The sequence below is a fragment of the Mastacembelus armatus genome, chromosome 17, assembly GCF_900324485.2.
Source record: "Mastacembelus armatus chromosome 17, fMasArm1.2, whole genome shotgun sequence".
Classification (NCBI taxonomy): Eukaryota; Metazoa; Chordata; class Actinopteri; order Synbranchiformes; family Mastacembelidae; genus Mastacembelus; species Mastacembelus armatus.
In genome coordinates this window covers 13,706,146-13,730,752 of record NC_046649.1, presented here as the reverse complement: position 1 = coordinate 13,730,752, position 24,607 = coordinate 13,706,146, and the positions used below count along the sequence as shown (strand labels likewise).

Below are 24,607 nucleotides of genomic sequence, written 5' to 3'. Positions count from 1 at the left end.
TTTGTGTGAATGATTTCTGGATCAACAGCACTTGACTGTTGAACTCTCGCACTTCGAAGTTTGGAAATGGTTCAGTTTTTTTGTTGGTTTGTTGATTTTGTATGTGCCTTTCGTCACTTCAGTGCATGCCTGTAAAGAGGAGTCTCCTCTGAAAGGACCAATCAAAAAAGAAGGGGAAGAGGTAAATGCAGTCACACACACACACACAAACACACACCGATCAACAGGCTACACATTTAAATGCCAACTGATACTGTTTAGTTTTGTAGTGACTAAGTAAACATCAAACTTTGTTCTGTTCAGTTCTTAATTGCATAGTAGTTTTTTTTCTTGTTTCAAAAGTTTTTCAAAATAAATGTTTAATTATTAACTTTAGGTTTGTACATAAACAGTTTGTGTCTAGATATAACTGGCACAGGTGGCAGTTCACACAAGGCATCTGAACTGATGTCAAATTTGCTTTTATCTGGGGAAAATGTTTTGCACCTAATAGAAAAAACATATTTCTCTCACTTGCACTGGTTGTTTGGTGTTATGTGTAATGCAAAGAATTTGAAATCATATGTTTTGTGTTTTTAATCAGTTTTCACTGAGTTTTGTAGACTTTATTGGCAACCTCTAATCGATCAGAACATATGATGCACTTAGATTTGGGTGCTCCGTATTTGTTTTTAGGCTGCTCTACTGGGATCGTAACGCTCCAGGCTACTTTTAGTGTCACGTGTGTACAGTGCGGTCCAGGCCAAGAGAATAAGGCCATGACACGAGTGGTGCAAGAATCAAAGAGGCTTGTATTTCTCAAAACAAAAGGGTGTGTGGAAGCAATTTTATGGTCTCAGTAGTTCTGCTGTATACATTCATATTGATGGACAAGGCTGATGCTTGGGGTCAAACAGAAAATATCAACTTCTGCCAGCTGTTTATGGATATAAGTGAAATAATGTTAAACATTTAACAAAGTTAGCATGAACTCTGAACTGTTCATGTCAAACATTCACATACAGGTTTTACTATGATGAAAGCTGTATCCTGATCAGGTGGTATTTCACTGTAGTTTCTGAATCTTAAAGTCAGACCAACACACAGCCTTTTCCTTCTGAAATCCAAAAAGTCAGGATGTTGTTCTTTTTTTTTAAACTATGTGGTTATAGTGGGAGCAGTAAAAGGTGTCCTTCTTTGTGTCTGACTCAGTCAATAATTATATTACTGGCAAATAGTTACCCTTTCACTCACCTTTGCCCTGGACTCTCAAACTCAAAATGTACCTAAACAGATCAGGAGGAGGAGCAGGGGAAGGTAAGACAGTGATGCTACAAAAGTCCAGTTTAAGCTCCCAGAATGGGATGCTATGCGCTACTCCGCAAATTACACAGCTTTATGTTTTTCATTTGTATTCTTAATGTATATGTGAATCAGACTAAATGTGGGTCAACAGGCTCTTTTCACAAAAGACATTTTTGACCTGAGCTTTTCCATTATAAGCTAAAATGTCTGTGGAGAAAAAACCTGTTGGGCATAAATTTCATTAGTTTCTTACATTTCTCCTCCTAGTTATCTTTTAACCAAGTAACAGTCCACATGATGGCACTGCAGTGTAGATGTTGTATGCTGTATGGACAGCCATGAGTTTTGGTGTTGACAAAACACACCTGCAGTGTAGATGTTTATTTTGGTTTATCTGAGGTGCACTGGTTAAGCTGGATTTGTTTGTTTTGAACATTTGAGGCGCAGATTCGCAAACACAAGACCACAAATCCTTTGACAGTGAACCTGAGGTGCTGTTTCACTTCTGGTCTTTCCCAGTCTGGTCCAGGACCACTCTCTCTCTCTCTCTCTCTCTCTCTCTCTCTCTCTGAGATCGTCCTATCTCCTGTTTTCTCTCATGTCGGTGTCTCTGAGGCTTGCTGTGGTCTGTCCCTGGTGCTCTCCCTCCCTCTCGTCCTTTGCTGTGCGTGTGTGCTGCATTGCTCTGCCTCAAAGCTGCCTGCTGCTGCTGATGTCATCACCGCCTCCCAGCATCCCTGGCACAGCAGCACCGCCATTTTCCCTATTTTCAGACTGCCTGACGGACAGACTGACGGCGGGCCGCTGGAGCATCCCGCACCCAGCCTCCTGATCTGGCCCTTCGCTCCTCCCTCCTCCCGTCTCCCACTCGTTTCTTGTTGACGCACCACTGTGTTGAACGCACAGCCCACCCAGCGCTGCTGCTGAAGCTGCTGCTGACTCCCTGTATCTTCCTCCGGCGGATTCTCCATGTATGGATGCGCCAATGGAAGGGATGCTGTAGGCTGACCAAAAAGACAAAGAGAAAGGCAAAGTTATAGGCTGGTGAGGAGATTCAAGAAGGAGGCACCGGAGGATCCTGGCGCTGCTTTGAATGGGTCGAGGATTCACCCTCTGCAGTCGTCGAGCCTGAGTAACTGAGGTAAGACAAGGCTTCTCTGATTTGTTTTTCATGGCACATCCAAGCGCTAAATTGTGTTGGACGTGGGTGAAGATTGTGCGTTTATGATTTGGAGGCCTTTTGGACCGTAGAGGCGATACATTAGGACGTTGCGTCAGGATGTTTGGTTCCTCTTTTGTTAACAATTGTCTTTTAAAAATAGTCAAATCACTGTTTTAAAAAAAATCACATTATGAATCAATTAGATGAAAAATGGATCTGAAAATAACTTAAATTATTCAAACAGTAATAATGTGCGCTGACCTCGTCTCTGACGCAGTGTTAGATGATTTGGTGTCTGGGCCTTGTGTTTACGCGGCCTGTTTTTGAGGTGCGGCAGGAAAAGCAAGATGGAGGAGACAATATTTACATAGGTTATAGATATTCACTCTTCTTATATTTTTTTTCTGAGAGTGTGTGTCCTAAACGCATATTCACAAGACAGGTAATGATTTATTATTAAGATTTTCAGGAGGAATTATATTTTTTATTGGCTGAGGCTGAGAAGATGAATGTGCGCCGCGCTGCCTTGAACCATATATGCGGTTAGAAATCAGCATCAAATGACCTGATCATGAACAGAAGAAACATTCAAACTGAACCGAGTGTAATTATTATTCTAAAAAAGCTGTAGACGACCTCGGAATGTGTGTTATTGTCTGTACTGAAGAGATAGTTTCATCACAATGAGCTCAGCACTGATAGATGAGGCGAAGCCATGAAGTCCGAAGAAAAAGCAGCCATCTTACTTTAAAAGAAGGGATGTTGATGAGCTTCCTGTTAAATTATGGTGCACACACATTCAGGCAGCATGTTTTATGAGCCCTACTTACTGCCTGAGTGTTTCAGGGGAAAATGGAGAATGTGTCATGTCAGTCTCAGCGGTTTGTTTAGACCCAAAAGTCCCTGCCCTCAGTGTTTTAATTATAATAACAAATAATTGAAATTCAAATATAGTCTCTGTTTTAGATATTTAACCATATTAGGGTACATGGTGTAGAGGTGCAGTGATAACATGTGGTGCGTCACAGCACTGGTTGCTCTAAATATCTTACATATCTATGACTAATTCATTTAATAAATTCTTCTCATCATCTTCCTGTGCAGGTGCCGGGTGTGTGTCTCTGTTGCCACACAGATCTTCAGCTCTTCCGCTCACTCGCACCTGCATCATGGCGGGGGCTTCGGTCAAGGTGGCGGTGAGGGTCCGACCCTTCAACTCCAGAGAGATGGCGAAGGAGAGTAAATGCATCATTCAGATGTCAGGAAATACTACAAGTGAGTTGACCTGACTGCAGATTTGTTTACAATCACTTTGAGATTAACCGCTTGGCGACAAGAAAAAAATAAAACATATGCACTGAAAAGAAGCAACATTTTTCTGTTGTCAGTTATAAACAGCAAGTAGGTCTCAAATACTGTAGATCTCAAACACTGACAGCATCAGCAAATCCTTGAAAAGCTCTGAGTCAAGTAATTTCTTCATCTAAAACCAGGTATCCTTTAAAGTCTTACTCATGGCTTTACGGTCTGAATCCCAAAAATGCACTGACTTTGTTTCCGTGACCTACACCGAGCCAAGTTTAGCATTTCACCTCAGTTATTTGTCTTGTAGGCAGCTTTGCCCTCCAGCAACAAGGGAGTGGGGACAGAGACATGCAGCATCTTGGCAGTTAGGGAGGGAAACAAAAGCTTCAGTCAGGCCTGAGGCCTGTGTAGGATGTGGCGCCCGCCGCAGATCTCGTCTCTCATCATACGAGCTGCAGGGACCAAAAAGACCCTGTTGTACTGATAGAGGCCAGACACGGGGTCAGCTGATGCCAGTGTATGTGTGTTTGTGCCCTGCCTGCCTGTCTGGGTTTTTTTAATGACCTCATTAGAGCCAAGGATTCGAAACATTCATTATTTCAACTTTGATGAATCTGAATGTGATTGGTCTCAGCAATCTCTTCCTCTCATATTTTTCTGCATTACAGCCACACCATGTTGTTTCTGTCAGGACTTTGTATTTATGCTACTGTATGTTGCACTTGTCCATAGAGGGCGTCAAAGTGGATTCAGTTTGCAGACAAAAGAGCATCTGTTCCTGCTTGGTTCTTGTTTCATTTACTGCTCCCATCCTCTTTTTAAAGAGGATGATGGTGCATTTAAAGCTGCTGCTGCTGATACAAACAGACAAAAACAAAACTAAGAATAGGTTAAATACATGGCACCTGAACATCTAAAGACCAAAATATTCAGTGAGTGTTTGTATAAGGAGCAAGGAGACAAAGAGAGGAGTGTGAGGGACAGTTTCCACAGTCTTCATCTTGCAGTATATTGTTTATAAAACTAAAAGTGAAAAGATGGGAAAAAAAATATAAAGGGCATTAAGGTGCTCATCTTCTGATGCTCGATCTGTTTTATTTTAGCCATCCTGAATCCCAAACAGCCAAAAGAAAACAAGAGCTTCAACTTTGACTTCTCTTACTGGTCACACACGACGGTGAGTGTCACTGCATCATTTGTTGTAGTAATTTCAAACAAATAAGTACATGTTCAGCACTACACATCAGAGAAGAAATTATGTCTTTTTGCCTTTAGCAAAAAGTGAGTCACTAATGTCCATTTGAATTTATTGATGCAGTGAAAACAGTTTTTGGTCTCTCTCATCCTTTACTATTTATTCCCACTCTGCAGCCTGAAGACATCAACTATGCATCCCAGATGCAGGTGTACAAGGACATTGGAGAGGAGATGCTGCTTCATGCCTTTGAAGGCTACAATGTGTGCATATTTGCATATGGCCAGACTGGAGCAGGCAAAAGCTACACCATGATGGGACGACAGGAGAAAGACCAGCAAGGAATCATACCTCTGGTAAAATAGTGTATAATTCATGTGTATTTAATCATTGTAAAAATTAAAAAATAAAAGTGAAAAGATGCAGTTTTGACCAGAACATGACAATGTACTTTTTGTATTCCAGCTGTGCGAGGACCTTTTTACTAAGATCAATGACAGCAATAATGACAACAGTATGTCTTACTCTGTGGAGGTGAGTGGCCTCAGCAGCTCTTATTGTATTAGTCAGAAACACACTCGATTTCTAATCTGTAATTGTCCCTTGAGCAACTGAGTAATAGTGATTAACAAATCTGAATATTTTTAACAATGGATCTTCTCCTCCCTCAGGTGAGTTACATGGAAATCTACTGTGAGCGTGTGCGCGACCTACTAAATCCAAAAAACAAAGGAAACCTTCGTGTCAGAGAGCACCCTCTGATGGGACCCTATGTCGAAGATCTGTCCAAACTGGCTGTGACCTCTTACAGCGACATCCAGGACCTGATGGACTCAGGAAACAAGGCCAGGTGAAAGAACTAGATGGAAATGATGGATAAACCAGTTTTGGTTGTGATACTTTCATTAATCTATGAATGGTACATCTGCTGGATCCATAGGGTAGATAATGACAGATGGATACAAATGTATGAGTCGGTAAGATGCACCTAAACTACAATACCTTTTTCTTTTTTTAGGACTGTGGCTGCTACCAATATGAATGAAACCAGCAGCCGCTCCCACGCTGTCTTCAACATCATCTTCACACAGAGGAAACACGACATGGAGACAGAGAACGTATCAGAAAAGGTTCTGACGTCAAGCTCAGCTCCTAGACACTGTGTAGAAATCACCCTGCCTGACAGAAAGATGTTTTTATCTGTTTCCTAGAACAACAAATCAATAAGCTATAGTTTAATTTGTTGCAGCTACGTCAGAGATGCTGCAAGGCAGAAAGGATTTTATGACCTGAGTTGAGGACGACTGTGGTTTTGTTACCTGACTTGAAGGGTTGTAATGATTGATAACTGCCCATTAAATTTTACTACGAGTTCTCAGAGCTGTTTCAGATTAAATATGTGTCATGTTGTGGGTGACTTGAAAATGTTTTTTTTTCCATACAGGTCAGCAAAATCAGTCTGGTGGACTTAGCTGGCAGTGAGAGAGCTGACTCAACCGGAGCCAAAGGAACTAGGCTGAAGGTAAGATGCTTATTTTTACAGGTAGGAGAAAGATCATCAAAGATGTGTAACATTAATTATTGTAAGGCAGTTTTAAATGTAAAATATGCATCTCAAATGATGTGAAATTACTGAAATTTGTTTCTTTGCTTGCAGGAAGGAGCAAACATCAACAAATCTTTAACCACTCTGGGAAAAGTTATTTCTGCTCTAGCTGAACTGGTAGGTTTTTACAGTCCAGTATGCTGCTACAAATTCTGTTAACACAATAATAAATATTTGGTATTTTTCTTCCAACTTGCCAGGACTCAGTACCAAACAAGGTGAGTAATAGCAACTACTGCAACTTTTATACAGAATATATATTTATCCAGGGTGAATAGCAATTAAATTTATATTTATTTTCTGAACAGAACAAGAAAAAGAAGAAGGTGGAGAGTTTTATTCCTTATAGAGATTCAGTTCTGACCTGGCTGCTGAGGGAGAACTTGGGTATCTAAACAGAGTCTAAAAGCTTACTTTTTATATAAGAAAAGCATTTTCTGTGTTGATTAATGCACTGACATGTTTTCTGTCCTTTAGGAGGAAACTCTCGCACAGCCATGGTAGCTGCCCTTAGCCCGGCTGATATTAACTATGATGAAACCCTTAGTACCCTGCGGTGAGAAAAACATCAATAAAATCTCTTAAGATAATTATGAAATCTGTTTCCATAGAAATAGCATTTTGAAAACACTGTTGGAGGTTTAAACAGTAAAATAGATGAACTGATTTAATTGTGGTGTATATATTTGCATATTGCTGAGGAAGACTCTAGTGTCACTAGTGTTGCATCACTAATTGACCCTTTTTTCACTTTGCAGTCATTGTATCTTAACATTTGCATGTGCCATGTGTCACTGTAGCATATTGTACAAAGAACAGAATTTGTCATTCAGTATGCAGACCCTGTCGAATCATGCTTTATAGATCCAAGACTTCTTGACCCAGCGTCCTGTTGTCCTACTGTCCAGGTATGCTGATCGTGCCAAACAGATCCGCTGTAACGCTGTGATCAATGAGGACCCCAACAACCGTCTGGTTCGTGAATTGAAAGAAGAGGTGGCTCGTCTCAAGGATCTGCTGTATGCACAGGGTCTGGGAGACATCATAGAAAGTGAGTGTCACATGGGCAAACACAGCGCTCACTCACTGATAATGTACATATAATGTATAGGCTCACACACAAACAAACGCACTGAGACAAATGTGCCTTTAGACTTTATTTGGCAGTTTGTTTTTCTGTGTAGCTTCAACACAGAGGACGACAGTTTAAGATTGAAGTGTGGGCGTCTCTCACACGCCGTCTCTTCTCTTCTCTGTTCTATCAGCGTATCGCTGCACCGGCCTCGCCATCGATGGTTTGAAATGTGTGTATAACTCCTGCAAGCCTGCGCTTTGCAACTAATAGAGATGACTCTTGAGCCTTCACCTCCACCACACAAGAGACCTAACCCACAATCCCAAGAGATTATATGCAAAGTTAAACAAGGCAGTATATGTAGTTTAGATAAAAATATGTAAATCACAGACCTGTCCAGGGTGTACTCCTGCCTTCCACCCGAGAGAGAGCTGGGATAGGCTCCAGCAGATCCCCGTGACCCTGAGCCAGGAAAAGCGGGTATAGAAAATGGATGGATGGATGGATGTAAATCACAGAGTAATCATTTAGATTAACAGAAATAAATATCTGAGAGAAACCTTTTTGCTGTTTCAATTAATTCTTAAAAATGGCCTCCTTTTATCTTTCCATTGGTTCTCATTTCCATGGTGATACATGCTTCCCTTCTCCCTCTTTGATTTGGGCTCAATAATTTTGGTCTTGAGCTCTAAATACCTTTATCCTGATTAGACATTTTTAAATTGGCTTTGCAGTTTGATCCCGTGATGACTCTGTTTCTGTTCTCCTTTATGTACGTTAGGGAAAAAAACAGGAAAGCAGACAGAGTCAAATCCAGGGGTGGCATGAAGAATGCTGCACTGCCGGCATGTATTTTTTTTTAAATTATTAGTGATCATGGAAGAAAGGACTCATTGGAAGGACGCCATTTTCGATAGCAGAGGAGCTCTTTTCTTTGCATCCTAGTTCTCTGTGTGTGGAGCCAATTTAAGCTCTGAGTCAGGGGCTTAGAAGCCTGCACTGCCAGGAGCTACGTCACTGAAGGCTGTGCTTAACGGTCCAAAGATATCAGGATATGCTTCACATTAAAAAAGAAAAAAAAATTAAGGCTTTATTATGCATTGTAGTGCTATATATATATATATTTTGTTTTCTTTCTCATAATCTTTTCGTGCTTGCAAGCTTGAGTGTGTTTATGTGTAGTTCAGTGTCAGAGGAAAAAAAAGCTTCTTGTGTCTAACTTTTGGTCTGTTTGGTGTTTTGTTTGAGTTTGTGTTGCTCTTTTCTCTCTGTCTGCGATGGCTTTGGAAAGCAAATGACCTTTGCTTCATGGATCTATTATTTGAGCTATCTCTTCTTTTTGTGTACTCCTCCCTGTTGTTTCCCTGTTCTTTCCTTTTTTTTTATCCTTTTCTCTGCGTGTTCCTCTCAATCCCTAATGTCTCTCCTAATCTACCCGGCAACTGCTTCTACCTTCCCTCCTCCTGTCCTTCATTCCTTGGTGTCATCCATGCAACGCCTCTCTCTCTGGCAGACCTGTGCGATTACAAAAATTTTGTGAATAATCGCCAGGCTGTCAATCAAAGGGGTGATCTCTCCACAGTGACCAACGCTATGACAGGAATGAGCCCCTCGCCCTCGCTCTCGGCCCTGTCCAGTCGCGCCGGGTCCATCAGCAACCTCCATGATCGCATATTTAGCCCAGCCAGTGAAGAGGCCATCGAGAGGCTCAAGGTAGGGAGAATGATGCTGAAGTTGTTCAGTGTGTAGAGTTGGGAAATGGAAGGATAGAGGCATGCTTGCAGACGAAAATAAAGGAATGAGAAAAATCTGGTAAAAATATGCTTGATAAATTCAAGAATGCGCAAAGTCAAAAATTCTGTTTGAGCGTGTACAAATATTTGTCTTCTTTTCCCCAAAAGGAAACAGAGAAAATCATTGCAGAGCTCAATGAGACCTGGGAGGAGAAGCTGCGTCGTACTGAGGCCATCCGCATGGAGAGGTTTGTCCTAAGTATTCATGCATGAAAGGCTAATGACTTTGGTGAGCCTCACAATTTCTCTCTAGTGACACCGTGTGGTTGAAATTTTTGTGAAATGAACTGTTATTCATGTCCCCTGTGAGGAGGAACTGTAATGACTTTTCATCTGTCATCATCAGACTTTGCAGCACTTTGGTTTATGACCAGACACCTGCAAAACGTACGACATTCCCATTAGCTTGGAATAGATTGGAATTAGGTTGGCAAAGATTGTACCTGTGAAACAACATGTTTGCACTGTCATTGTGAGCATGTTAGCTTTTAGGTCAAAGTACAGAGAGACTCAGGGATGTTATGTTATGATGTAAACAATGTGACTGCTCTATGCAGGGAGGCCCTGCTTGCTGAGATGGGTGTTGCCATGAGGGAAGATGGAGGCACTGTGGGTGTCTTCTCCCCGAAAAAGGTAGGATGTTTCTCAAGGGTACACTGTAGTTTGATATGTTATACAACATCTGTCTAAATTCACACAAACATATTTGTCATGATTTCCCTTTTAGACCCCTCATCTGGTGAACTTGAACGAAGACCCGCTGATGTCTGAGTGTCTGTTGTATTACATTAAAGATGGAATCACTAAGTAAGGTTTTTAATATTTTTATTTTCAGGTTTAATCCAGGTATGGTGATGTATCTGGCACTTTATAAATGTAATTATCTTATCTTCTCACAGAGTTGGCCGTGAAAATGCCAAGACTCGCCAAGACATTGTTCTCAGCGGCCATTTTATCAAAGACGAACACTGCACCTTCAGCAGCACCACAGGCCCTCAGGGAGAAGGTGAAGGCTAGCTGCTCTGTCTGTAGCTTAATATGTAAACTAAGTAAATATTAAATTAATGTCCCAGCATGTAAACGTGTTTAAAATTAAGCCCAGTGTTTTTAAATGCATTGTCTAAATGTTGTAATGGTTCAATGAACCTTTCTGGAACAGGATGTGTTATCCTTGAGCCGTGCGAGGGGGCAGAGACATATGTCAATGGGAAGAGGGTGAGCTCAGCCATTGTTCTGCGCTGTGGGAATCGCATCATCATGGGCAAAAGCCACGTGTTTCGCTTTAACGACCCGGAGCAGGCTCGTCTGGAGCGAGAGAGGACGCCGTGCGCCGAGACGCCGATGGAGCCCGTTGACTGGGCCTTCGCTCAGAGAGAGCTGCTGGAGAAACAAGGCATTGACATGAAGCAGGAGATGGAGCAGAGGTATGTGTGTAGGAATATTTATTTCTTAATGGTGATTGTGTTAATAATGTTGTTTACTTATATATAATTTTCCATTTTAGGCTTCAAGAACTTGAGGATCAGTACCGCAAAGAAAGAGAAGAGGCCAGTAACCTGCTGGAACAGCAAAGACTGGTGAGAGAAAACTATCTGAAAATGTCACATTTAGATGCATCAACATTGTTATGACCCATGAAAGATAAAAAAAAATACCAGTTTAGTTGTTTTTCTATTTAAGCAGAAGCTAAACATTTAGCCTTAAGCTCATTCTGTTCCTAAACAGTATCACATCGTTTCTTTCAGGATTATGAGAGTAAACTGGAGGCTCTTCAGAGACAAGTGGACTCCCGGTACCTGGAGTCGCCTGAGGAAGAAGAGGAGCCTGAAGAGGAAGGTTACTGTAACTTTTTACTGTTTCTTTCTCACCACATCATCATCTCTGAATCAGGCTTTTATTTAATCATGTTTTATTATAATCTCCCCCCTCCCAGTGCCCTGGACGCAGCATGAGACTGAGCTGGCTCTGTGGGCTTTCAGAAAGTGGCGTTTCTACCAGTTCACTTCTCTCAGGGATCTACTGTGGGGCAATGCCATCTTCCTCAAGGAGGCCAATGCTATCAGCGTGGAGCTGAAGAAGAAGGTGCTTTACTTCTAAAAATGTTGTCTCGTGCTTTTTTTTTTTTTTTTTTTTTTTGTGATGAGTGCACCTTATAAGGATTAGGAATTTAGGCTTCATTGCCTGTTTCAAGTCACAGCTGCTGAATTAATTTTTTAACAAGAGTAGAATCTTAGTTTGATTTTTAAAAATGTGATACAGTAGTTAACAAGCACTTACTCAGCTTTTATTTCTTGTCATCCACAGGTGCAATTCCAGTTTGTCCTGTTGACAGACACTCTCTACTCTCCACTGCCTCCTGACCTGCTGCCGCCCAGCGTGGCCAAAGAGAGGGAAAGACGACCTTTCCCCCAAACCATCGTGGCTGTTGAAGTACAGGATCAGAAGAATGGAGCCACACATTACTGGACTCTGGAGAAACTCAGGTACTAGGAATTTGTCATGAAAATATTGGATGCATGGCATAAAGCTGTCAACATCTTTTCATTCACCCAAAAAATCATCAATCAATCAGACCCGATTTGGTTTGTTCACATTTTTATGAACAAATTTGATCTTGGAAGTAAAACAGTTGGTTTTTTGGGGCTACAACAGCATGTTATGTGGATGTAGCCAAATAAAAAAAAGCTCTGCCCTGATTTGTTCAGTGGTGGACAGGTTCTCAGTATTGCTTTGATCCTTAGTAATCTGCCCCCTGCAGACAGAGGCTGGACCTGATGCGAGAAATGTATGACCGTGCTGCAGAGCTCCCCAGCAGTGCTGTGGAGGACTGCGACCACGCACTGACCGGCGGTGACCCCTTCTATGACCGCTTCCCTTGGTTCCGCCTGGTTGGCAGGTCAGCAACCAGCCAAACACCAACACAATTATTCTTCTCCTGGAAGCAGTGTTCATCTACATACTGCTATTTTATTGCACGGACTGAAATCTCTTCATTGCTCACTCCTTCTTTCTCCTCAGGGCGTTTGTGTACTTGAGTAACCTGCTGTACCCAGTGCCGCTGGTGCATCGCGTGGCCATCGTCAGTGAGAAAGGAGAGGTGAAAGGCTTCCTCAGGGTGGCTGTGCAAGCCATCTCAGGTACAAATGAGGGCTGAGACTGAGTTTTAACACGGTTAGATGCTGCTGAACGTGCGGCTTTATAGCTGGTCTTTGAGATGATTGTAGAGCTTTGTTGCAACATTGTGTCCTCTGTTTTGTCCCCGTTTAGCTGATGAGGAGGCACCTGATTACGGCTCTGGTGTGAGGCAGTCAGGCACTGCCAAGATCTCCTTCGAAGACAAACAGTTTGAGAAGGTACTTATGAAATACTGGTATCCTCTGAATATCTCATACAGAAATTGAATATCACACACAGTATAATAAAAGTCATTAGAATCACTGAACATCATTTAAACACACGTGCAGAGTTGGAGAAAATGGTGAAAAAGATGAATTTCTTCCTGAATGACTGTATTTACATATAGATGTGCAAACTGATGGTTTCCTGTCATACTTCAGTTCCAGACTGAGTCGTGTCCTGGCGGCCTGTCACACTCCAACACCTCCCAGGAGGAGCTGAGAATTGTGGAGGGAGAAGGACAGAACACTGAGATAGGGATCTCTGCGGATGAAGTCAACAACAACACCTGTGCAGGTGAGAGGGAGGACAAGGAGAGCTAATTGCAAATTTAGTAAAAAATATATATATATATATATAGTTGATAAAAATGAACCAAATTATCAGTCCTAAATTTGACCCATTTAATGTTCATGACACACTAGTGCTGAAATAAATACTAACATCAATAGGGAAATCTACAACAGTTTCAATAAAACACTATATTTCTTTGTCTTGCTATGATTCCTGTAGCCACCCTGGAGGCTCCCCAGAGCCCAGTGAAGAGTTTAGGTTTGGGTCTGGATCTTCCTCTGGATCTGTCTCCAGAAAAAGTGTTGTCTCATCTGAAGATCGGCAGCACCTTCACCTTCAGAGTCACTGTCCTACAGGCTTCCAGCATCTCAGCCGAGTATGCCGACATCTTCTGCCAGTTCAAGTGAGTGAACAATAACACTGCAAATTTTGAGAATAGCAATGAAAATGCCATCTTATTCTTACTGAATGCTATCAGTTTTATCCTCGTCTTTGACAGAAATCTCACTTGTGTGAACTGTTTGATTTAAATAAATAATAATAAAAAAAAAAAACAGAGCCAAAACAAGTTAAATAAAAAAATTTCTTGCAACATCATTGGTTCCACATTTGCATAGTTCAGTATTTTTTTTAGGCTCTAAGCATCAGTCCTTGTATTTCAGCTGTGATGTGAATATCTTTGCATTGAATCTATATAATGATTTTAGTTGTTTGTGGGTTAAATGTAATACTAATAAATTTGAATGTGTTTGTGTGCTAATTAGCCCAGTGATTTTTGGATTTATCCAAATAATGAAGTAATGAATGAGCGGAAATCAGATGTTCTTACTGTTTTCTCTAATTCCAGTTTCATCCATCGTCATGACGAAGCTTTCTCCACTGAGCCGCTGAAGAACACGGGCAGAGGACCTCCGCTCGGCTTTTACCATGTACAAAACGTGAGCACTGAACAGTCTGTTCACCCTTAATATTACTGAACAGTACTGATTACAACTACTGCTAAATTTCTACTTTGATTTTTAAAATATTCTTAGTTATTAATAGGCTTTATGAAAACTTGTCTGAAGGGGGTAGTTGGAGTTTTATTCTTTTTTTTTTGTTAGATCACGGTGGAGGTGACCAAGTCCTTTGTGGAGTACATAAAGACTCAGCCCATTGTCTTCGAGGTGTTCGGCCACTATCAGAAACAGGCCTTCCCTCCGCTCTGCAAAGACTTGATCAGGTCAGGATGAAATATGACCTTTAATTTCAACCAGTTGATGACCGATATGACCGATTGTGAGTTGATATCTTTTAGATTGAAAGAAAGTTCTGCTTCATATTTGGGTTTTTATTGTTTTGTCTTTTAGTCCATTAAGACCTTCCAGAAGGCAGTTCCCCAGGGTGATGCCCTTATCCAAACCAGGTCAGCAGTTTCTAAGTGTGTATCAAACATATTAATACATGGTGTGTAAGTTAATTTATTCCACATACCAATTGTTCTCAGCTTTTACAAGTAGACTTAAGATTGAATTTATTATTTATTGTTATCTGTTAATAATCTAGAATAGTTAAATTTATGGGAAGAGAATGAATAAATCCAGTCATGCAGAACATAACAAGCTCCTGTTATTTATATCACACAGCTTGTTCAAACCACTGCAGCAACCATCAGTCATCTTCATTACTCAGTGAATCGGTTCTTTATTTCACTAATTTAGAAATCCTCAATTTATAAAGTCTAAAATGTTTGATTTTTTTTTTTTTTTTTAATTTGATTAATGGAGTAGAAGAATTATCATCTATAACTTTTAGGGTTAGTCACTATAAGTAAAACTGACTTGACTTGATTACAAATAGTGGATTGAATGATTTGTCACTACAACTAGTTCTTTTCTTTATTCAGGTATACTGTAGATTGTCCTGCTTTGTTATGTATTAATCTCCTTTCTCCTTGTTCTTCAGTGCCGGCCACAAAGCTCAGCACTTTAACTCGCTCCACTGCAGGGCCTCGTCACGCCAAGTACGACCTGATGGTCTTCTTTGAGATCTGTGAGCTCGAGGCCAACGGAGAGTAAGTCTTCTCTTTATGGTTGTGTTGCCATTTCATACCATCAAAAAGTGGGGAAAAAACAAATGATCACATGCACAATGAATATTTTTTGCCGTTTGTACAACAGTTATTTGCATCTCACTTTAAAATGTGGGTTTTTTTCGTATATATTATATTTATATTCCCTGTCTCCAGCTACATCCCCGCTGTTGTCGACCACAGAGGTGGCATGCCTTGCCACGGCACATTCCTCTTACACCAGGTCTGACCATGTTTTACCATTTTACCACTATATATCCTGTTTAATGTCAATGGCTAATGCTGTTTATATAGACTGGGATTAATCATTTTCCAGATAATTTAAAAAAACCTAGGCAGGAATGAATTTTTATTCACCAGTGAAACATTAGTAACAAACTGGTTTCATTCCCATCCCCTACAGGGCATTCAGAGGAGAATCACAGTTACCATTGCCCATGAAACAGGAAATGATATTGAGTGGAAAGAAGTGAAAGAGCTGGTTATTGGTGAGCAATAATGAATATTCAGAAGTATTTTTGGCCAAGTGTGTTAGAAACCAAAAGCTCTTCTTTAAAAGTATTTTTTGTCACTGAATTTATCTCATCGTGACTTGTGTGACTTCAGGTCGTATTCGAAACACACCAGAGGCTGATGAGACCATCATAGATCCCAACATTCTTTCCCTGAACATCCTGTCTTCTGGATACTTCTGGCCAAAACATGATGACAAGTATATCTATCTACTGTATCCATCCATTCATCCATCCATCCAGCCATCCCATTTTTTAGTTATTCTACATATTTAACAGTTGTTTTGTTTAGCAGTTTTTTTCTACATTGCTTTAATGTATCTTTGATAATCAAATATTATTTAGCTTCAATGTGTTTTTGAGTTTGCATGGAACAACATTGTTTGCTAACAGCTAAACGCTTCTAACTCGTGTCTCTTTATTCTTTGTTAATGGCAGCGTCTCTTTGGGAGTCGATCATAGGTATAATGACAATCACTTATATTTTGTTTTTACTGTTTGTGGTAACAAAAGGTCCATTTGCTCACAGTTTTTTTTTTTTTTTTTTATTAGTTTGGCTTTCCTTTTTTAGAAATATAATGCTTTTGCTTTTCACACTTTCAGAACTTTCTACCGATTTGAGGCGGCATGGGACAGCTCCATGCACAACTCTCTGCTTCTGAACAGAGTCACTCCCTATGGGGAGAAGATCTACATCACACTCTCTGCTTATCTAGAGGTATTGGAGAGCACGTGTTTTCTGTTTAAGGACTTTGTGTCATTGCTTAGAATAAATACCTTTTCAAAAAATTCAGGCATCGTGTGACCAAAGACTCTTGTAAATGGATTATGATTTATGAATTTTCTATATATTTTAATTAGATGGAGAACTGCACCCAGCCAACAGTGATAACCAAAGATTTCTGCATGGTGTTTTACTCCCGTGACACGAAGCTGCCGGCGTCTCGCTCCATCAGAAATCTTTTCAGCACCGGCTGCCTCCGGCCCTCTGAGAGGTGCAGATTTATAGATTTATAACGTCTGACTCTTAACACACACTTTAATGGAAATTGTAGTTTATTTGTAGTTAACACTCTTGGAATATTCTCTCTCCATCTCAGTAATCGTGTCACAGGGGTTTATGAGGTCACTCTGTGTCATGTGGCAGACAATGGAAGTCCAGGTGGGACAGAAAAAAAAAAAAATGCGGAAAGTCACAAAAATATTTCTTAAGTTGGAGATTGTGCTTTGATGTACTAAGCGTGGACTATTTTATTCTTCTTCAAAAGGCATGCAGCGTCGACGCAGGCGCGTGCTGGACACCTCGGTGGCATATGTCCGAGGAGAGGAGAACCTGGCTGGATGGAGGCCTCGCAGCGACAGCCTCATCCTTGACCACCAGTGGGAGCTGGAGAAACTCAGCTTACTGCAGGAGGTCGGTTTGTAGACTGAAGTTAGCAGAGTATTTTTACCAGAAGGGATAGAAATTGTTCCCATTTGGACTTATTTTGTCAATGAATTGACAAAAAAGGTCCAAATGTTCCTTCACTTCGTTTAGAAGCAGCCAGATCAATCACCAGAACATTGCTGTCCTGTGAAAACCATATGATTTTTCATTAGAATGTATTTGTATTTGCATTTTAGTATTTGTATTTTAGTATTTGCATTTTAGTATTTGCATTTTAGTATTTGTATTTGCATTTAGTTTATAGTGATTTTATGTGCTTCAGGAAACATAAGCATTTTTCTACTCTAATACTGAAGTTTTTCTCCTGACCTGTGACACCACAACAGGGTATATTCAACTTGCACGTGCTTATGGTTTTAGGTGGAGAAGACCAGGCACTACCTGCTGCTGAGAGAGAAGCTGGAGGCGACTCTCCAGGCGGGACAGGATGTGCTCTGCAAGAGCAGCGACATCGGTGACTTTGCGAAGAGTCCAGTCCTCAGCCACAGTCCCAGCAGCAGTCCTGCCCCTGACAGCCCCAACCAGAGGCAGAGGGAGCTGGCTGCCAAGGTGACTGCTGCTCTTTGAGGCCTCCAGAATTTTCATCTTAGCTTATGTGTTATTATTTAATTGTTATCAGATACAACTTCTATTCAACAATATCTTAAAAAAAAAAAAAAATTCTTTCTTCTTCCCAGTGTCTGCGTCTGCTGATGCACACCTTCAACAGGGAGTACAGCCAGGTGAGCAGCAGTGCCAGTGAGAGCAAGGTGAGCCCCAGCTTAGGCCCTTTAACCCGGCCCTTTAATCCTTCTGAACCTCATGTTTAGCGCTGTACCTTCACAAAATCCTTAAGCCCTGCACTGCACCCACTCTCTGCCATGACAGTAATTTATTATAATTCAATATTTTTTTACTACACATTTTGTCTTTTTAGCGTTTCTTTTTTCGCTATCCCATTTATTTTTATAGCATTCATTTTAATTAACCACATTTCTTAATAAACTCTTAGTAGTAATTTAGTATCCCCTCTGTCCTTGCCCAGCCTCATCCCTCACTCTCCCTCCTCCTCCTCAGAGACTGCAGGGCTTCCACTAACCTGATGTTTTTCCTGCACGTCCTCTTTAACATGTTAATCACTGAGGGGCTCTCATAATGAAGATTTGTATTACACTGGTACAAAGATAGTTCTAGTGAAAATGACTGATATAGCTGTTTTCTGAATGCACGTCTGTGTTGTATGTGCTTAATTGTTTGCTGGTATGTGCTGTCTATATCTGCATTTGTCCCTCTTGTTTTGTGTGTGCTTCTCCATGCATGATTTTGTGTGTGTGTGTGTGTGTGTGTGTGTACATGTGTGGATGTGTTTTAGCTTTCTGAGATGTCGGCATCACTAATGAGAGACTCCTCCTCATCTGAACTGAGCACGCTCACTCCATCCTCTACCTGCCCGTCACTGGTTGATGGACACTATGACATTAGGTATGTAACTCCGTGCTGTTACTCCTTACAGCATCAGTTTAATCTAGTGTGTTGGCTCAATAATTTGCTCCAGTGTCCCCCCAAGACATTTTCATGGTTTAAAAAAATAATCTTAAAAATTTGATTTTTACAAGTTGGATGTTTTGTTGTATAAGCAGTACTATAAGGTATGGGCCTATAGAAAGAATACTGTAATATACACTAGACAGATAAATAAATAAGGTGAATAAAATAATACAGACAATACACAATACAATACAAATTGAATCTTCCAAAATGATCATACACTTCTCTCAAATAATTTAAACAAAAATTGGACATTATCAACTTTGTGAATGACTATTATAATAGTCAGCATTGGGTTTAGCTTGGTGTACCCATAAAACTACTGCCTGAGTCTATTTTAACTTCAGCTTTTTTCTGCTTTTTTTCTTTCTTATTGCTTTAACTGTTCCTGCACAAAATCTTTGTTTGACTGATTATTATTGCTAGAAACTGTTTAAATTTAGGTAAATAAACATCTTGTGATGTTATGAACAGACACACTGAACCCAGTTCAGGAGCATCCACCCCAGATTTGGACCCGTACAGCCCAGTGGACAAAAAGAAAGCTCTCAGAGGATGCACCTTTGTTCCTGACATACAGGAGATTCGTGTTAGGTCAGACTGGACACACACACTATACAACGTGAACTTTACTTTTTTCATTTAAGCAGCAGGCAATAGTAATTATTTTGTCATACACAGCCCCATAGTTTCAAAGAAGGGCTACCTGCACTTCCTGGAGCCCCATGCCAGCGGCTGGGTGAAGCGCTATGTGGTGGTACGCAGGCCCTACGTCTACCTGTACCGCAGTGAGAGGGACAGTGTCGAAAGAGCTGTCATCAACCTGTCGTCTGCAAAGGTGGAATATAGTGAAGATAAACAGACCTTACTGCGGGTACGAGCCAGATTCAATTCAGTAGTAGAAATGCTTTTTAAATTTAAAAAAGAACAGCCACTCTGTGAACCTGAATGAACTGCAGTAACCTCAGGATATTTATTGTCTCCAGACTCCTAATACGTTTGCTGTGTGCACTGAGCATCGTGGGATACTGCTGCAGGCCACCAATGACAAAGAGATGCATGACTGGCTGTACGCCTTCAACCCTCTGTTAGCTGGCACCATCAGGTGAGCGGTGGAGAAACTGTCAAAGAAAGCTTCAACCTAAAAAAACAGCATAGATCAGCCATTTTCTTTTGGTTTAACACATTTTAATATGACTGTGACAATACTTTCACAAGGCCTATGTTTTCCTAGATAGAAACCGCTTCGGAACTGTAAACAATTACAAAGGTTTCTAGAAGGAAATACATGTCATACTAATTTCTGGAATAATGGAGATGCTTTAAATTGGTAGATTTTCAAATAATCAATTAGTTTAGACCAGAGTATTGGCAGCTTATGGACATGTATGTGTGTGTGTGTGTGTGTGTGTATCTTAACACACACACGCTGAAGTGACTAACTTTCGTTCCCATTTCCCTATTTTGATCTCTTCTCCTCAGGTCAAAACTGTCTCGGAGAAAGTCGGTTCAGTCTCTCCCGCCTGTCCCGTCTGCTCAGAGGATGTAAAGAGGTGAATCGGCCTGGTGGGAAAACAATGAACAAACAAAACAAAACAATCTAAATGCTACCACTCACCATTCTGCTCTAATGAACATAGACATTAAACAAACTTTTAAAAACCATTTTAATACCCTTGTATATGACATGACTCAACTGCTCATCCCAAACCCTAAAAAAAAAAAAAATCTTTTCTCTGTTTTTGCAGTCAGCATCTCAAACCCTGCATGGTGTGTTCCCTCCTGTCCTTTTGAAGAATACATAATAAAAGCTAACAGCCCGAACACAATAATTAACTTACCTCTGCTGGGTATTGGGACTAGAAAAAATATTAACTATGAGGCTACCAGCTCCCTGTAGAGAGGTACAACATAGTCAGTCCCTCCTTCATCTATTATGACTGAACAAAAGTCTGAGTTATTAATCAACCACCCTTGTATTTCATACATCCATCATACATATATTGTACATTACCTCAGTTTGGAATGGCTTGGTGCTCTACAGCGTAGAGTATTTGTTTCACGGCAGAGGTTTCACACAGCACAGACATCGGTCATTTTAACACTGAAGTAGCATGAGGAGGGATATGTTTAGACAAAATGATAAGTTGTATCTGTGTTCTTTTTTTTTTTTTTTTTAAACTGGTTGCAAGAAAACTGAGTTCGTTGGCTAGGCTAAGGCAAGATCATCCACATTTAGGAGCGATAACTCATGTTCTTATCTTGTTCTTCATACTATACGTGGTTTTTAAAAAAGAAAAATGTTATTTATTGTTGCTATTGTAGGTTCTCCGCACTATTATTTATTTGTGACAGGATCACTGATCACTTTTGTTGTGTGGCACTTTATTGTCTTTATTGAGTTAAAACCAAAGCATTGCTTTCTTCTTTTAGCTGTCCACTGTGCAGTTGTTAGACAGTTTTTAAGATATAGCAAAACATTAAATAAATAGTTCAATATTTTGAGAAGTATGTTTGTTTGCTTTCTTGTCAAGAGGGGGGGAACAGTTAGCCTGGCATTGTCTTACAATAACAAAATCTGCCTGCCAGCACCGTAAAAGCTCATGTCCTTTTGTTTAATCTGTACAAACACTGAGCTTTAATGTGCTGGATTATTTTTGGGCCAGTCACATTTACTTAGAGGACAAATCTATATAGTGAGATTTTGAGGTGCTGGTAGCTGGATTTTTTTTTTCCTATTAATTAAAATAGTAGCAGTCTGTTTTCAATCTTTATGCTGACCTAAGCCAGTTGTCTTCTTCCAGATACTTATGAGTTTCCCTCCCTCAGGAATTTCTGATGATAATTTTGACCTTTTTATCAAACTATTGGCAAAAAGAAATATTTTTATTTCCCAAAATGTTGAACTATTTAAGTTGGCCTATGATGTTTTTTATGGTAAATACATGAGGAGGACAACTGCACTGTACAGTATACGTATAGTTAGATTTTTATCAAATAAGCACTTATTCTGTCTGTTACGGGCCAGCAGAGTTTACTGTTTAAGTCTCCTCTAGTAGCTAAATAGAAAGTGGTAATTGATACAGGACCTGTAATCTGTTTAGGGCAGTTTCTTTGAGCGGGCAAGTTTGTTGTCCATGCACCAGACAGTGCCTCCCTTTCTTCACCTCTTTCTCTTCTCTCCCTCCTTCATCATTGTCTTTGACATCCACACTAAAGTTAGTCACGTGTTCAAGATTAAGCTTTTATGTAGAGTAACAGTAAATGTGTATGGATCTTTTTTTTTTTTATATATTGATGATCTATGTCAATGTTTTAGAGAGTGAATATTATCAATGATGCTCTATAGTATGTTGGTATAGCCTGTAGCAGTACAGTACCGCTTATATCATCATCGACGTTGCATTTTCCCTTCTTCGCTTTTGTACAGTAGCTGCTGGATATGTATCAGCCTGTTGCTTGTGCTGAAACAAGTACAGTATGAATAACTTTGGCATTGGTTTTGTCTAGGAATGATTCCTAGTTGCTTTTACTTGTTTGTTATTTGTAACTCCACCGAGATGACCCTTAATGTCAGTTTTGAATATTATCAGTGCAATGAATTTTAAGCTAAACAAACCTTGTCACAGCTAGAAATATTTTAACATATTTTCATGGATGTTTATTGTAAAATTTTAATTTAAAAGAATATTATTCAAGCATCTTATACCAAAGACATGGTCAGCCAACCATTTGGTCTTTCTTGTTTTCCTGGTATTTCATGTTTGACAAGAGGCTGGAGATCAGTTTATTGTCAAACCTGACTTACAGGTTTTATATTCTGCAGTCAACACAAAGTTTTTAGGTGTCTTTATGCCATGGGCCAGCCAACCTGTTGAGCAGTACCACCTAATACTTTAAAAATCTACACAAAATCTGAGATATGTGGACTGTATATTTTACATTTCACTTGTGACTTCTTTGAGTTTTTTTTTTTTTTTTTTTTTGGTATGTTCAGGAAAGACTTTAATATAATTACAGCTTTTATTTCTGAATGTTTTGGGTCATCTTGTGTAAAACACAAATAAATATATTTTCTGTGTTGTCTGCTGGAACAGAAGACAAATGAAAAGTTTTACTCAAAGTTAAAAGCATCTTCATTTAATATGATTCCTTATGATGATGTTTTGAGAATGTATGGAAAACACCGATTTGTGTCTAAAAACCTTATGGCCCTGTCCTGAAAGGAGAAGATTAAATTCTGAAACTGCCATTTATCTTCAGAAATCAAACCATCACCACCACTGCACCAAATTGTACACCTTTTTTTTTTTTTTTTTTTTTTTTTTTAAATTTACAACTTGTAACAGGCAAAGCTTCTGGCCCTAATAGCATTAGGGTATCATTTAAAAAAAACAAACATATTGTGAGACAGTTTTAGTGCACTGGCCAAGAATTGTTGAAATTAGTTGATTATTTTATATTTGATCGCTTTTTAACAGTCATAGCTCTGGATCAAAGCATGCAGGTCCACTTCTGCTGTCCTTCTCTCCTGCCTTACCACTTGCTAATGACAACAGCTTTCACCCCAGAAGTGCTGCTTGTAAAGTATTGTCATTCATGGTCCCTGTAATGACTAACTGGAAACCTTCCTCTTGGCTCTGTCTTGTATATATATTGAGATTTTCTGTGTTGGGTCTCATCACACAGATGATATTAACTCTCTTCCTCTGTATACCATGATGAATAAGAATAACTGGCCTGCTGCTTTGCCAATTGTCACTGCAGGGATAAGAGTCCTTATCAGGGATCGGTTTTGCACATTTCAGTGGGTGGTCATTGTGGATGGGGTCTTTGATCCCAGGTCTGTGCTCTTGCTCTGAGGTGCTTGACAGAAGCAGAAACAGGTCCCAGTCTGTGATGAAGTCTTAATCTCAGTGCTTACGTTTATCTTTTGGGTGTTCTGGAATTCTTTCTCATGTCTGTGGACCCGTAACAAAAGTTGTGAAGAAAAAAACAAGGTGAATAAATAAATGAGTGTTGAAACTTACTGTATGCAGCACTTCATTGTTGTGTTTAATTGTTGCCATTGTTAACTTTTATCCACTTCAATCTTTATATGCCTGCAGTACCTAGTTTTATGAAATGCAGCAGTTGACTTCGTATTACAGTAAATGGACTAAAGCATGTTGCGTTTGTCATTTTGTGATGTACATTGGTCCATCAATGTTTAGGTCTGACCTTTAATGATGTGGTCAAAAAGCAGAGATACTGCTTGACATACTCAAGAACATTCTGTAACACATAAATTTACTGTATAATCCTGGCTGGAAAAGTTGATATTGTGTAAGGAGTTCTCCAGGGATCTGTTTCTGGTCTCCTGTTGTTCACTCCATACAAGCTACTGGGCTATACTCTTACCATATGTATGCTAATATCACTCTGTTTTTAATATCCCTGTACCTGGAATCTCAAACCCTGTTAAGTCACTAAAAAACAAGTGGTGTCTTACATTTTACCTGCAACTCATTAAAATCAAAGAAGGGATTTTTAAACCTCAGACCTGAGGAAAGGGTTTTTATTTCTGCTGAAAAATATCTCTCAGGTCACAAAACTGCAATTGATTCTTTAAGATCCAAATCATATGCACTTCACATAACAGCAAAACAGATGTAAAATGATACCTTATATTGAAATGATCACTGATGTGTGAAATAGGACATATAACATAACATTACTGGTTGACATATTCCAAGTTATGAATGCTATCTGTCCAAACTTATCAGATAACAAATAGTCTGCTGACAGAACAAGCTAATAAATGCATAAAATAACATTTTGTACTTAGGCCGAAAACATACGCAACTCTATGTGAGATTGTTCTTCTGCATTTGGGCAGCCTTCTATTATTGATTGTGTACTCACCATGTCCGCTCCTGCACTGATCCTCTAACATAGGCA

General features: G+C 39.9%; 1 protein-coding gene across 6 annotated transcripts; it reads left to right on the top strand.

Annotated features, from left to right (window-relative positions):
- Positions 1-177: 177 nt before the first annotated feature.
- Positions 178-22,955, top strand: kif1ab (kinesin family member 1Ab). Of its 6 annotated transcripts, XM_026313503.1 has the most exons (49): positions 178-2,425; positions 3,551-3,721; positions 4,855-4,928; positions 5,123-5,302; positions 5,412-5,480; positions 5,618-5,796; positions 5,965-6,076; positions 6,391-6,468; positions 6,604-6,669; positions 6,753-6,770; positions 6,861-6,939; positions 7,030-7,108; positions 7,461-7,603; positions 7,818-7,856; positions 9,210-9,340; positions 9,529-9,608; positions 9,978-10,053; positions 10,148-10,227; positions 10,320-10,426; positions 10,580-10,844; positions 10,925-10,997; positions 11,166-11,256; positions 11,354-11,502; positions 11,725-11,903; positions 12,179-12,316; positions 12,439-12,557; positions 12,688-12,773; positions 12,978-13,113; positions 13,330-13,513; positions 13,958-14,048; positions 14,214-14,332; positions 14,460-14,515; positions 15,055-15,163; positions 15,338-15,404; positions 15,585-15,669; positions 15,788-15,893; positions 16,132-16,155; positions 16,297-16,411; positions 16,555-16,688; positions 16,794-16,855; positions 16,962-17,107; positions 17,501-17,689; positions 17,818-17,889; positions 18,492-18,601; positions 19,142-19,261; positions 19,349-19,541; positions 19,654-19,772; positions 20,150-20,220; positions 20,416-22,955. In XM_026313503.1, the coding sequence occupies exons 2-48, from the start codon at positions 3,616-3,618 to the stop codon at positions 20,214-20,216; spliced, it is 5,100 nt and encodes a 1,699-aa protein (XP_026169288.1). In that variant the 5' UTR covers positions 178-2,425; positions 3,551-3,615; the 3' UTR covers positions 20,217-20,220; positions 20,416-22,955. The 6 variants fall into 6 exon arrangements, with proteins under 6 accessions (XP_026169288.1, XP_026169289.1, XP_026169291.1 ...); XM_026313506.1 differs by having other exon boundaries at positions 179-2,425; positions 17,818-17,862; positions 20,150-22,955; XM_026313502.1 differs by having other exon boundaries at positions 179-2,425; positions 20,150-22,955.
- The last annotated feature ends 1,652 nt before the right edge of the window (positions 22,956-24,607 follow it).